General features: G+C 46.8%; 1 protein-coding gene across 1 annotated transcript in view; it reads right to left on the bottom strand.

Annotated features, from left to right (window-relative positions):
• The window catches only part of OBSCN (obscurin, cytoskeletal calmodulin and titin-interacting RhoGEF), a 150824-nt gene extending 138300 nt beyond the window's left edge, over positions 1–12524 (bottom strand). Inside the window, exons 1-2 of the mRNA XM_058024149.1 lie at positions 11429–12524; positions 3554–3823 (exon numbers count right to left, since the gene is read on the bottom strand). Of these exons, the coding sequence (XP_057880132.1) occupies positions 3554–3823; positions 11429–12524 (1366 nt within the window). The remainder of the gene's footprint in view (positions 1–3553; positions 3824–11428) is intronic.
• Positions 12525–13160: the final 636 nt, after the last annotated feature.

The raw sequence follows: 13160 nt of genomic DNA, 5'->3' as shown, positions 1-13160 counted from the left end.
GATGACCCCAAGGACTCATTTTGGCCTTCAAAGAGAGAAAAGCAAATCTTATTTGACTGCAGTCACTCAGGTTTCTTTACCAAGCAAAGCCAGATGTTGGGTAAACACAAAATATATATGGCCTTGCAAGAGAACAGATTTGACAGCTTTCATTGTCCATATATGCTGGAAATTCAAATTAAAACTTTGCTGAAGTAGGTCAGTCTTAAGCCAGACAGGTCTCTCCTCTGCCTTTAGGATTTCACCTCCATCAAAGTAAATCACATAATCAACATGGCAGACACAGATGTTACCCAAATTATTGAGAAAGACGCTGAAAAATCTCAGGTTTCGTCTTAGTGTCAACACAGAAATTCACATTAAATGAATTTATGTCCTTTCCAAGTGACTGTGATTATCATCACTTACTGGGACAACCCCAAAGCTGTAAGATGTGAATATTCACACAAAAGATTGGACAAACCACAAGGAGACCACCCCAAACGACCAACAGTGACTGGCTCCAACTCCAGAGCAGTCCCTGAGAGGTGAAAGAGGCTTTGCCCAGGCAGATCAGCCAGAGCTGTTTAATGGACAGCAATGCTGAATTCCCTGATAAAGTAACAGGTTTCACCACAAGATTCAAGCTTGATTCTCTGCTTATCCTCCTCCTTGACCTCTCTGCCCTCAGCACTGTGCTCATCCCACGGCTCTTCACCTCTGGCCCAGCTCTCACACTGTCCCAACCCCACCTTGCTCTCTCCAATCCCCTCCAGGGCAGGCACAAGGATGGCTCTGCCTCCTCTCCCTGCAGAAAGCTCCACCTGGCTCAGTCACTCTCTCTTGGATGGAACATGCCATTACAGCACAAACAAGTGAAAAAATACCAGCTGTCCCGCTGGGAGCAAACACACAGGGGTGGGCTGGTCCAGACCTAACAGAAGGTGCAACAAAAAGATGTCAGTCTGAGCTCTCCCGTATCTCTGGGCTAAATTTTCCCTACTGCATCCACCTCTGTGCACTCTCAGCTCTTTACTGGTGGTACAAAAAGGAATTTTCATGAGGATGCACATCACCCAGCTTTTGTGTATGAAGAACTCCTTCTGGTTTCACTGGGAGTATACTCAGGCTTCAAATGAGTCAGGACAAGATGAATCCTGTAGCTGTGGCAGTCTCCAGTGCCTGCAGCTCTGGGGTTTGTGTCTGCTCACTGACAGACACCCACACCATACCCAACTACACCTACTCCCACTCCAGCCTGAACCACCAGACTCAGGACACCTGGACTTGGCCATCCTTTGTCCTTTCCTGTCAGAATTCAGGACATCCCTCTGGCTGTCCTGAGCAGCCCAGGCCCCTGCCAGGGGGCTCAGAGACCCTGGCACAGAGACCAAGACTCCTGTGGTATGATTATGACCAATGGAGCAAATTACCAATGTTACATGAGGATCTGCAAGCCACAACAGTTTAAGTAGAATGACAGTGAATTTATCACGGGGTGAAAATTAGATTTTTGGGGTTTTTAGAATGGAGGTTCAGGAGGAAATATGGAGGAATCTGTGCATGTCCAGCCTTTCTCCTTCTTCTTGGCCTCCATCTTCTGGGTGATGTTGGCACTTTTAGATTGGTTTAGAGTAGAAGCTCACTGTCTAACATAGGTGATAGGTATTGGCAAGTAATGGTAAACATTGTACACGTAGTTTTTAGTATAAAAACATAACATCCCCCCCCGGGGGCAGGCAGAGTGCCTGGAACTGTCCTGCTGGATGGACCTCGGCAGGACAGGAGAAAGAATTTTACAGATAAGACACAATAAACAACCTTAAGACCAAGTAATGACAAGCTCTGTCTCCTTCTTCAAGCACCAGGCTGGGAAAAGAGACTTTCTGACACATCTCAGGGTCACTCTGAGCAGCTAGAGTCCCAAGACTTCCTTTGTCCCCTTCCTAAACTCCAGAGAGCAGCTCCAGCTGCCAGGGACCTGGAGCTGTGTTTTCCAATCTAAACCATGGTGGTACTGACTGCAGCCTACACCACACATCTGGCCACAAACCACAGCTAAACTCCCTTTCCATTGTGGTCAGCATCATTACTGGACAAGAGTGACCCCTCTATTCACTGGGCAAGATGGGTGTGACAGGGGACACATCTGATGCTTGGGGTCATGTTAAGGTGATGCCTTAGGATTCAGCTTTTATATTTTTCAGATCCTGTACTGCTTTAGTATATAACTCTAAAAACTCCATGGCCTATCAGCTGCTGTTCTCCCATTTATTCAGACAAAACGATTCCTCTCTAGGCCTGAAACTCAGGGACACCTAACTGTCTCAGGCCCTGAGAGATGTAAACCGTGAATTCCCCTGAAGCTGTGTCAAGGGAAGTTTAGGCTGGTTATCAGGAAAAAGTTTTTCACAGAAAGAGTGATAAAGTTCTGGAATGGCTGCCCGGGGAGGTGGTGCAGTCCCCATCCCTGGGTGTGTTTAACAAAGCCTGGATGTGGCACTGGGTGCCAGGGTTGAGTTGAAGTTTTGAGGCTGGGTTGGACTTCGATGGTCTTGAAGGTCTCTTCCAACCTGGTCATTCTGGGAATTGGAGGATGAAAATTTGGAGTAAATTACTTCATTACCTGAAGCTGTAATTGGAGGATTAACCCCTGGTATGTAAGCAGACCAAATTTATAACTGCATGAAAAACTCATGACCATCATCATCCTGGGTGTAGCCCCTCTCAGAGGTTTCTGACTGCCCCAGGTGAACCTTTGAAGGCCTTTAATAAATACCCACTTTTATCCTCCTAACCTTGCCTAGCCTCTGCTTCAGGAAGCTACTCCAAAGCATCAAAGAGAAGGGCCAGGCCACAGCTGGAGGCAGCTTCTTCCAGCATGGGTTCCCACTGGGTGACATCTTGTGCAACACAGCGTGTCCCTGCTGTGTGGCCCTGTGTCCAGAGACACCCTGCCAGGAGCCCCAGGGACCCACTGACCACATCTTCACACCACAAGGGACTCTGCTCCCCTTCAGTGCCCACATGGACATGGTAAATCCTGCTCTCAAGGTCAAACCCAGAGTTCCACGTGTGAATCCCACACTTTTGGCCAATCTGAAACACCAAGAGCTGTTCTTACCTAGAGCAATGTGCCCTCCCATGGATGGAGTGACAAAACTATCCTTTGTCCCCTTAAAAAGGAAATAAGCCCAAAAGTTTCTCTCCTCAATTAGGTAAAAAGACCCCTCATAGGACCTGAGGGACTTCACCTCAAACTTAAGGATAGATCATTGGACAGGAGCCAAAAAGTTCCACCTGAGCAATTTACTAGAAAAAGAAGAGAACGAAGAAATGAATGGCTTTTGTGAGATATTTTACCAGGAGCAAGTAACTCTTGCACCTGGCTCAGTTTATCCTCTGTAAAGAGTTTTGTTATCTTGCCTTTTATTAAACCTTTTTGTTTCCAACACTGCCACAGAAGCCATCCTGTTGATTTTATGCCTTCTACGGTACCTGCGCTATCTTGGGTGTGAAACAGACCTCCAAGAGCCGATGAGACCGGGCTGGAGGAGGCTCCTATTTCACTTACCTTGGACAGAGAGCTCTGCAATGGTCCTGCTCCCTTCCTTCATCTCGCAGATGTAAACAGCATCATCGTCCGTGGTGACGTTCTGCACGGTGAGGCGGCGGTAGGTGCCCTCCTCCTCGATGTTGTACTTCTTGCTCTGCTGCAGCTTGGTCTCCTCCTTGAACCAGGCTGTCTCTGTCCCAGCCACAGGCACTTCGCACTGGAACGTGGCAGATTCCTTCTCCCGCACCTCCAGGTCCTTCAGCTTTGCCTTGAAGGGTATGGTGGGTTCTTAAGAGGGGGAAAAAAGAGGAAGGAGAATGAGAGATGGGAATTTAGGAAGAAATTCTCTTTGAGGGTGGTGAGGCCCTAAAATACATTGCCCAGAAGAGCTGTGTTGTGGGTTTTAGGATGAGGTGAGAGATGAGAATTGACCCTAACTTTTCAGAAGGCTGACTATTATATTATACCGTATTATATTATACCATATTACATTATATTACATTATATTACATTATATTACATTATATTACATTAATTATATTATATTATACCATCTTCTATATTATGGGTGTGGTGTGCTATACTATATGAAATTATATTATACTATACTATACGAAATTATACGACACAAAATTATACTGTATGAAATCATACTGTATTATACTATACTATATGAAATTATACTATATTATATGAAATCATATTATATGAAATTATACTAAAGAAAGAGAAAGGAGACATTAGAAGGTTAGGCAAGAACGATGATAAAAACTTGCGACAGACTCAGAGAGTCTGACACAGCTGGCTGTGATTAGACATTAAATTAAAACTATTTACCTGTTGAGTAAATAATTTTCTAAATTATATTTTAAAGCAGCAAAACATAAAGAAGTTGGAGCTTCTCAGCTTTTTAAGAGAAAAAATAATCTTAGGAAAGAGATTTTTCATAAAATATCATAGTAACAGAGCGGTGGCTGCCCCATCCCTGGTCAAGGCCATGTTGGAGTAAAAGGCCTCAAAATGAATCCTTCCAGAATTGGTTCAATTGTGACGGTGTTCACAGGGGTCTTAGGATGAGGGAAGAGATGAGGATCTGACTCCATGTTTCAGAAGGCTGATTTGTTATTTTATGATATACATTACATTAAAACTAAACTAAAGGAATAGAAGACAGGATTTCATCAGAAGGCTGGCTAAGAATAGAAAAAGAAGGAATGAATAACAAAGGCTTTTCTCTCAAAGAGTCTGAGCCAGCTGACTGTGATTGGCCATTAATTAGAAACAACCACATGAGCCCAATCACAGATGCACCTGTTGCATTCCACAGCAGCAGATAATCAACATTTACATTTTGTTCCTGAGGCCTCCCAGCTTCTCAGGAGAAAAAATCCTAAGGAAAGGATTTTTCATAAAATGCGTCTGTTTAATGACAAACAAGCTGGTCATGGGACACAGCACAGGGCAGTAATTCCAGGTGGGAGTGAGCAGCTGAGCTGCTGCAAGAGCCAATGTTTTAAGGGTCTTACAGCAGAAGTGAGCTGAAAGGGCACAGAGAGCTGTGAGGTGGCTGTGCACAATCAGATGTGCACAAAATGAGTTTTCCGTTCTCTCCACCAGCCCCAAAGGCTCGACAGCAGCTTTTGCCCACAAAAATAAAAGAAATAGAGAATGAGCCCCAGTCTCCCAATTGCCTGAGCCCTCCTCCAGCAGTGGGGCTGCAGTGCTCTGGCTGAGGGCCCAACCCAAGCATAGATCAAAGCCACCAAGCAGCTGCACGACAGTGAGGGAAGTCACTTCATGAGCTGAACAATGTCGAATTCCAGCGACAGCTGCGCTGTGACATCACCCTGATACCCCAGGCCTGAAGTGGGAAAAGGGGAGCTGGACTGAAGAGCACAGCTGGGGCCAGGGCCTGGTGCCACAGTCATGTCTCACACTGGATCAGCCAGTGCTGGAACACTGCTCATGCTTTGCGAGAGATCATGCCTGGATGATGAGAAATCATCCCTTTACCTTCCAGTATTGGCTGCGCCAGCTCCCAGCTGGTTTTTTGTGACTCCATCCTGCCTCACCACCCTCACATTAAAGAATTTCTTCCTAATATCTGATATAAACCTCCCCTCCTTCAGTTTAAATGAGGTACCAGACTCTAAAGTCTTGACAGGACACCTGAAGGGAGCAGTGCCATGGACTACCTTTGCTATCCTGAGGGTAAAACCTGACTGGGAACCCATATACTATGTCCAGGAACAGGAAGGTGACACTAACCGTGTTAACTTGGAATTTTTTTTTTAATATTATGCCTAAATACACCTCGGTTTAAGGCAAGTAAAAGCCTTGCCTTAAAAAGCCTTCAGCTATGGTTACACAGATCTCTGTCGCAGACATCTTTTATGGAAAATCCTTTCCTTAGGGTGTTTCCTCCTGAGAAGCTGAGAGACCTCAGGAACAAACTGTAAACATTGATTATCTGCTGCTGTGGAATGCAACAGGTGCATCTGGGATTGGTCTCATGTGGTTGTTTCTAATTAATGGCCAATCACAGCCAGCTGGCTCAGACAGAGAGCTGAGCCACAAACCTTTGTTATCATTCCTTCCTATTTTTAGCCAGCCTTCTGATGAAATCCTTTCTTCTATTCTTTTAGTATAGTTTTAATGTAATATATATCATAAAATAATAAATCAGCCTTCTGAAACATGGAGTCAGATCCTCATCTCTTCCCTCATCCTTGGACCCCTGTGAACACCGTCACAGATCTGCTCTGCCCACACTCCAGATGGTGATTAGCCTTTTTTTCTTTTTTTCCTGATTTTTTTTTCAGGGTTAAATAAGATATTATGATGATATTCTTTATTCTGAGGGTGGGGAGGCCCTGGCACAGGGTGCCCTGAGAAGCTGTGGCTGCCCCTGGATCCCTGGAAGTGTCCAAGGCCAGGCTTGGAGCAAACCGGGATAGTGGAATGTCCCCCTGCCATAGCAGGAGTGGAAGAAGATGAAGTGTAATGTCTCTTCCCAAACATTCTGGGATTCTGTGAGGCCAAGCTTTGGTCAGGGGGATGCAGCCCTCTGGCAGGAGGGAGGCTGGAGCTGCCACTGGGAGCACTCAGAGCTGCACAAGGGCCAAAAAGAAACACAAGCTGCACCTGAGAGGCACACAAGTGTATTCCCATATTGGAGCAGCTGCCATATCATTAACCCCTCTCCCTTTACAGTCACTAAGCAGTACCTAAAGTGAAAAAAAAAAAAAAAAAAAGCTATTCCAGGAAAAAGCTCAAGCACAGCAGGGTTGGTTGACTCTTAGGAGCATGCTGCAGGAACAGCAGTGCTCTCCCAGCCAGGCAAAGGCAGGGCAAGGCTATCTTTGGCAGCTTGGAGTCACAGATATCCTCTGAAAACAACTCTGCTTTCATCCTGCACACACGTCTTATCTCCCTCTGAATGGAGCTTTGGAGCAACAGCAGCTGATAAACTGAACTGAGGCCTGGGATGAACCCAGCACAGGGCTTTTGGAGATGTCAGAGTGGTTCCAAAACCCACCAGCCTCCTCCTCCTCCTCCTGAGCATCCCTCCGTGCTCTTTACAAGGTCTAGAATGTGCCTGGTCAGGTTGATTTGGGTCAGGGGACTACAGAAGGACCAGAGGTGTCCTGAGAGCAGGTAACCCAAACCATCTGGCCCATAACCAGCACCACCATTTTCTGTTTTATTTGCACCCAGGTCAGAGAGGTGCAAATAAAACAGAAAATAACAGAGCTGCCAAAACCTGCCCACTAGGAAAAACGTGAAAGGCACAGCACTGCAAAACACTGAGGGAGCACAGAGCAAAAGCAGCTCATGGAATTAGCAGGAAACTGCAAGAACTTGGATCAGAGACTCATTTTGCTGCCTATCCTGAGGAGATATTTCTCCAGTCTGTCATAGGATTTTCTGTTTGGTCCACAGCAAGCAAACTGGCAATGAGAGGATGTTATTTTTAAAAGGCAAGTCCTGCTAACACATATTTTGCTAAGAATAGGTGCAGCCTGCAAAGAAACCCAATGTTTTCTTAACCTTATCAAGGCACATCTGCCCTCTAAACCTCCCTTTTTCACTTGCCTACATTTCCCCTTTCTTATTGCTGGAATTCTCACATTTATTATTCCAGAGGCAAGTTTACCCTCTGCCTAATGAAAATGAGCCAAGAAAGGTAAGAATATGGAAAAACCTCCCAGTAAAAGCTGGCTAAATGTGGATTGAAAAGCTTCCACCATCTTCAGCCTTTGATCTTCCTAATTACTGTGTTTTCCCAATTTCCTTTCTACCTCCTCATTTGTCAAGTTGCAATTCTCTTTCAAGACCTCCAATGTGACTGCCATGACAGTGACATTCCAAAATCCCATCTGATCAGAGGGAGATTTTGCCTCAGAGGTTGCCTCAGCACCAGGGTGTTTTTCCCATCCCCATCCTGTTTGGCTTGCAACCTTTAACCTTCTCACCCAGTATCTGGTTACCTTATTCAGGGACTCCAGCGAACACAGCTTGGCCCAGGGTGGAGACCTGAATTCTGGTCTCACCAACTTTACACATGGCCCAGGGAAATCTCCAAAGCCTTCAGCAAACCCAGGCTGGTTATTTATGTTCCTCCCATCCTCCCCACGCCTTGATTTGTTAAAGGTTTATTCTTGGGCAATTCAATTGGGACAATTGGGACAATTCTCCCAAATCCTTTTACAGCTCACATCTCAGTGTATGGATTGTGATTTTATCTCTGTTCCAGGCACATTTCTGAATCTAATCAAGCTCCAGTTTCCCTTGTTTTGGAGAGTGATTCTCTGCCCTGTAGCCTTTCTTTGTTTAAGTCTGATTCACTAAATCTCATTTAGGAACAGCTCGAAAAATTATTTTTTTTTTCCTCCAGCTCAGTGATCTTTAAGGCACAGGCTCAGCAAAGAGTTCACAAATGTTGGGTTGCTGGGTCCCTAAGTTCCTAGGATGTAGACTGACAGAACATAGGAGGTTTTCTATGGATGTCCCATCCCTGGAAGTGTTCAAGGACAGTTTGAACAGGGCCCTCAGCAACCTGACCTAGTGAGTGCCATCCCTGCCCATAGAAGAGTGTTGGAACCAGATGTCCCTTGAGGTCCCTCCCAGCCCAAACCATTCTGATCCAATGATGGCTGCTTGGAGAATTCACCCTCTCCTACACAGCTGAGCAAAGAGAAGTTTGCAGGGCAACATGATCTCCCTCCCTAAGCCTGACAGCAGATGAACCAATGGCATCACACAAAACAACAGAATTGAAATCTCCACAGAATTAAAAGCTTTTTTCATCTGCTGCATCACTCTGACTTGTCTTGGGAGGGCTGAGAAGAACTTCTGGTGACACAAAGGAGAGTCATTTATCAGGGCCTAATTATAACCAACACACGTAGATTTTCCATGGCACCCTTGGCCTGGACAGGGAGCCAAACGTGGCACAGCATGAAAAATAAACAATCCATAAACATTTCCACTTCAGCCTCCTGACTCACAGGCAGCTCTGGACAACGGACAGGGATCAATAACCCTTTCCCATGGTGCTTGCTCCCAGACTGGCTGCTTCCCTGGCTTTCCTCACCTCCTTTGGAACAGGTTGCAGCCATGAGAGCAATAGGATAAAAACAGAGGGTTTTTATACAATATTTTTATAATTTTTATAATTTTTTTAATATTTTATATAATTTTTATAATAAAAACAGGCAGAGGAGGGGAGGTTTGTTTTTGCAAGGTGTTGTGCAGGGAAATGAGTTTGATCCATCCTCAAAGTGATCCTCCACCAGGGTGAGGGCCAGGATTGATCCCCAGCTCTGAGCCCCAGCTCATGAGGTAATCCCAGCTTTATAGAACAGGACAAATGCCCTTCCCCACGCCACTCAGCACCTCCAAGGGACAGCAAGGGGTGGGACAAGTGCCAGTGAGTTCCACGGATCAGGTGTCACTGATGGGCACAGGGACTGAGCCACTTTCCAAAAAAGGGAAAACAGAAAATCAAATAACACCTGTGAGAGGCTTAAAGATGAGTATGAAACACAGATAATTCCTACTTAATTGTGTTTCTAATTATTTTGCTGCCAATGAAAAATCTTTGAGTTTTACCACTTGAGTGGCAAAATCTTTTGTCTCTGACAGCTCATTTACAGGTGCTACCCGCATTCCAAACTGCTGTCCCCATGCCAAATGGGAGAGCAGCTGGAAAATTTAGAGCTTTCTGGATTGTTCAAGGCCAGGTTGGATGGGGTTGGAGGAACCTGGTTTGGTGGAAGGTGTCCCTGCCCATGGCAGGAGGTTGGAATGAGATGATTTTTAAGATCTCTTGCAATCCAAACCATTCTGGGATTCTATAAAAACTGTGTGTCACACTTTGGTTGCCATTCTGAAGAACTAGGGCTGACCTGCACAAGTGTGGAGTGACCCTCTGAAGGCAAGTTCTTCACCACTGACTATGGCAAACAAAGGCATCCTGGGCCTGGGAGGTTTTCTAGGATTCAAGGAGCACAAACTATCCAGCAACCCAAGCTGGGAAAAGGCTGAAGAGCCTGGCAAGATCCAGGCTGCTGGTCGGTCACTGTACAGGAAAACTGAGCTGGACTGTAATTAGAGTTGGAGTAGGTCCCCCAGGGGATCTGAGGCAGCCTGACATGCTCATCTTGTAGGGAGGGGTTTCCACTACTACAAATGGCATGTCTGAGTAAACCCCATGGTGATCACAAACCCAGATGTGACTAAAGCCTGGAGGGTGAGACAGGGCATTGGCAGTCACTGACCTAGAGCATAGAAAAGGATCTCTTACATCACTGTGAAACCAGGACTGACAAGAGCCTTAGGGACCTGGTGCACCCCAGCTGCCCCACAACCAGCGGATGCCTTGCGAGGGCTGACCTAGAACAGAGACTGGATGGAGCTAAGGAATAAAGTAGGGATTATTAGGAGACTTCAACAGATCCACCTTGGGCAGCACAAGAGCCCAGCCAGGGCTGCACCCCAGGGGAACTTAAAGTGGTTACTAAATGGACAACCAGTCACAGGGTCTAACACTTTTATCAGTTCTGCTCCATTTGCATATTGGAGCTAATTGTCCAATTCCAGCTTTAGCCCATGAAGTCTCCTCTTTTTTGTTTTTCTCTCCAGCCCACGGTGTTTGTGTTCTTGGGCTGAGATTTGGATCATTTGTCCTTGGTGCCCAGCTGGAGCAGGAATTGTTTTGTCTCCCTACTCTGTGCACAGAGCTCACCATCCCCTGATATGAAGTCCAGACCCATACACTAAAGCAGCACAGAATTTGAAAGATATAAAAGCTAAAACCTGAGGCATCACATCCAGTTCTGCCTCATCCATCTCTACCTGGCGCCTCTTTACTGCCCTTCCTAAGAACCACCAGCAATGGGACTCTGTCCCCAGGTCATCTACTCAAGTGCCCAAGCCCTTTCCATCAGCAGAGCTTTATTCAGCCCTTCCCAGCTGGGGTTTTTGGATACTCTGTTCTCCTTGAACACTCCTAGAAAACCTCCCAGGTCCAGGATGCCTTTGTTTGCCATAGTCAGAGGTGAAGAACTTGCCTTCAGAGGGTGACTCCACACTTGTGAAGGTCAGTCCTAGTTCTTCAGAATGGCAACCAAAGTGTGACACATCTAACACCCTCCCACACAGCAGTTTGGAGGCAGATGTTTTGTTCAATGTCCTCTTGAATGCTCCTAGAAAACATCCCAGGTCCAGGATTCCTTTGTTTGGAATCACACACAACACAAGTCTGACGCATCTAACACCCTCCCCTGCAGCAGTTTGGCAGGCTGAGGTTTTGTTCAAACCAAACCACCCACCCCAATCCAAAGGTGTATCCTTGCAGACACACCCACCCTGGTGACAACACCCACCCACCTTTGACAGTGACCAGCACAGAGCTGTAGGTCTGCCCTGCCAGGTTGGAGGCCGTGCAGGTGTACAGCCCGTTGTCCGTCTGCTTGCAGAAAAGGATCTTCAGTACAAAGTTCTCCTGGTCATCCTCATAGATAACATGCCTCCGGCCTTCTGTAATGACCTCGTTGTCCTTCTTCCACACAATCACGGGCTTAGGCTCTCCTGTCACGTAGCAGCTGAGCTTAGCGTGCTTGCCCTCGGTCACGCTGCAGGTGCGTGTCAGGGCCCCGAGCGCGGCGTTGCGCGCGCCCTTGGCCAGGCCCGCCGCCCGCTCGTAGTCCCGGGACAGGCCGTAGCCCAGGCTGGACAGCCCCTCCACGGCCGAGTAGGCCGAGTCCAGAGTGCTGTGGGAGATGTCCATCTTCCTGATCTCCTCCCGCCTCTTCTGCAGGTGGGACAGCAAGGAGGCCGTCTTGCCGCCACCGTCGGGGTTGGAGGAGCCGCGCGTTTCAACCACCAGCGCGGCCGAGGCACTGGCGGAGCCGATGAGGTTCTCTGCCCGGCACGTGTAGGTGCCACTGTCCCCCAGCTGGGCACACTGGATGGTGAGAGCGTTGGACTCACCAGCAGACTCGATCTGGAAGCGCCCAGCGTCCGCTTTGTTCCTCAGGTATCGCCCATCCTTCTCCCAGTTCACCGAGAGGGGAGGGCTGCCCTGGACTTTGCATTTGAACATGACGTCTTCTCCCAGGGTTACTTTGATGTTGGTAGGTTTCTGGATGAAGTAAGGAGCCGACTCTGTGACCGTGGTCTCCTCTCCCACCTTGATGCTGACAGCAGCAAAGGCCTCCCCGATGGTGTTCTTGGCCCGGCAGATGTACTGGCCGCTGTCCTCCAGGCTCAGGTCGTAGATGGTTAGCCGGTACAAATCCCCATCCTCTGTGGTTTTAAACCTTCCCCCAGACTGCACTGGAAGTTTATCCTTCTCCCAGCTCACCACTGGGATGGGGTTTCCAACAATCTGGCAGCTCAGCGTGGCGTCCTTCCCTACAGACACCATGAAGGCCTTGGGCCGGGTCAGGAAGCGCGGGACCCCGCTGAGCGAGCTGTAATCCATCCTGGCTTCCTTCCTGCAGGGGCACAGAGAAAAGGGTCAGCAGAGAGCAGGGCAGAGGGTGCACCCAAAAAAAAAAGAAAATTAAAAAAAAAAAATCACTGCAATCCCCTGGTATCAGAGCGTTTGTCACCTGGAACCCCCATGTGTGATGATGTTTCCCTCATCTTCAGGACGAGAATCTTGACTCCATGTTTCAGAAGGCTGACTTATTATTTTATGATATATATTACATTAAAAGAAAATTATATACTAAAACTATACTAAAATAATAAAAGAAAGAATTTCATCAGAAGTCTAGCAAAGAATAGAAAGGAATGATGATAAAATCTTGTGACTGACCAGAGTCCCGACACAGCTGGACCTGTGATTGGTCATCAAGTAGAAACAATTCACAGGAGACCAATCAAAGATGCATGTGTTGCATTCCACAGCAGCAGATAATTATTAAAAATATATAAACAATATTATTATTGGTTACATTTCCTTTCTGAGGCCTCTCAGCTTCTCAGGAGAAAAATCTTAGCAAAGGTACTTTTCAGAAAATATGTCTGTGACACCCATATTTTCAATGCCCTTCTCATTACGGGTGAGAAGGAATATTATTGGTTTTGAGGATTTCCTACATTTGAGGTTATA

Source organism: Melospiza georgiana, chromosome 1 (genome assembly GCF_028018845.1).
Source record: "Melospiza georgiana isolate bMelGeo1 chromosome 1, bMelGeo1.pri, whole genome shotgun sequence".
Lineage (NCBI taxonomy): Eukaryota > Metazoa > Chordata > Aves > Passeriformes > Passerellidae > Melospiza > Melospiza georgiana.
Note: the sequence above shows the minus strand (reverse complement) of the source record. Positions and strands in the feature narration are given on the sequence as shown.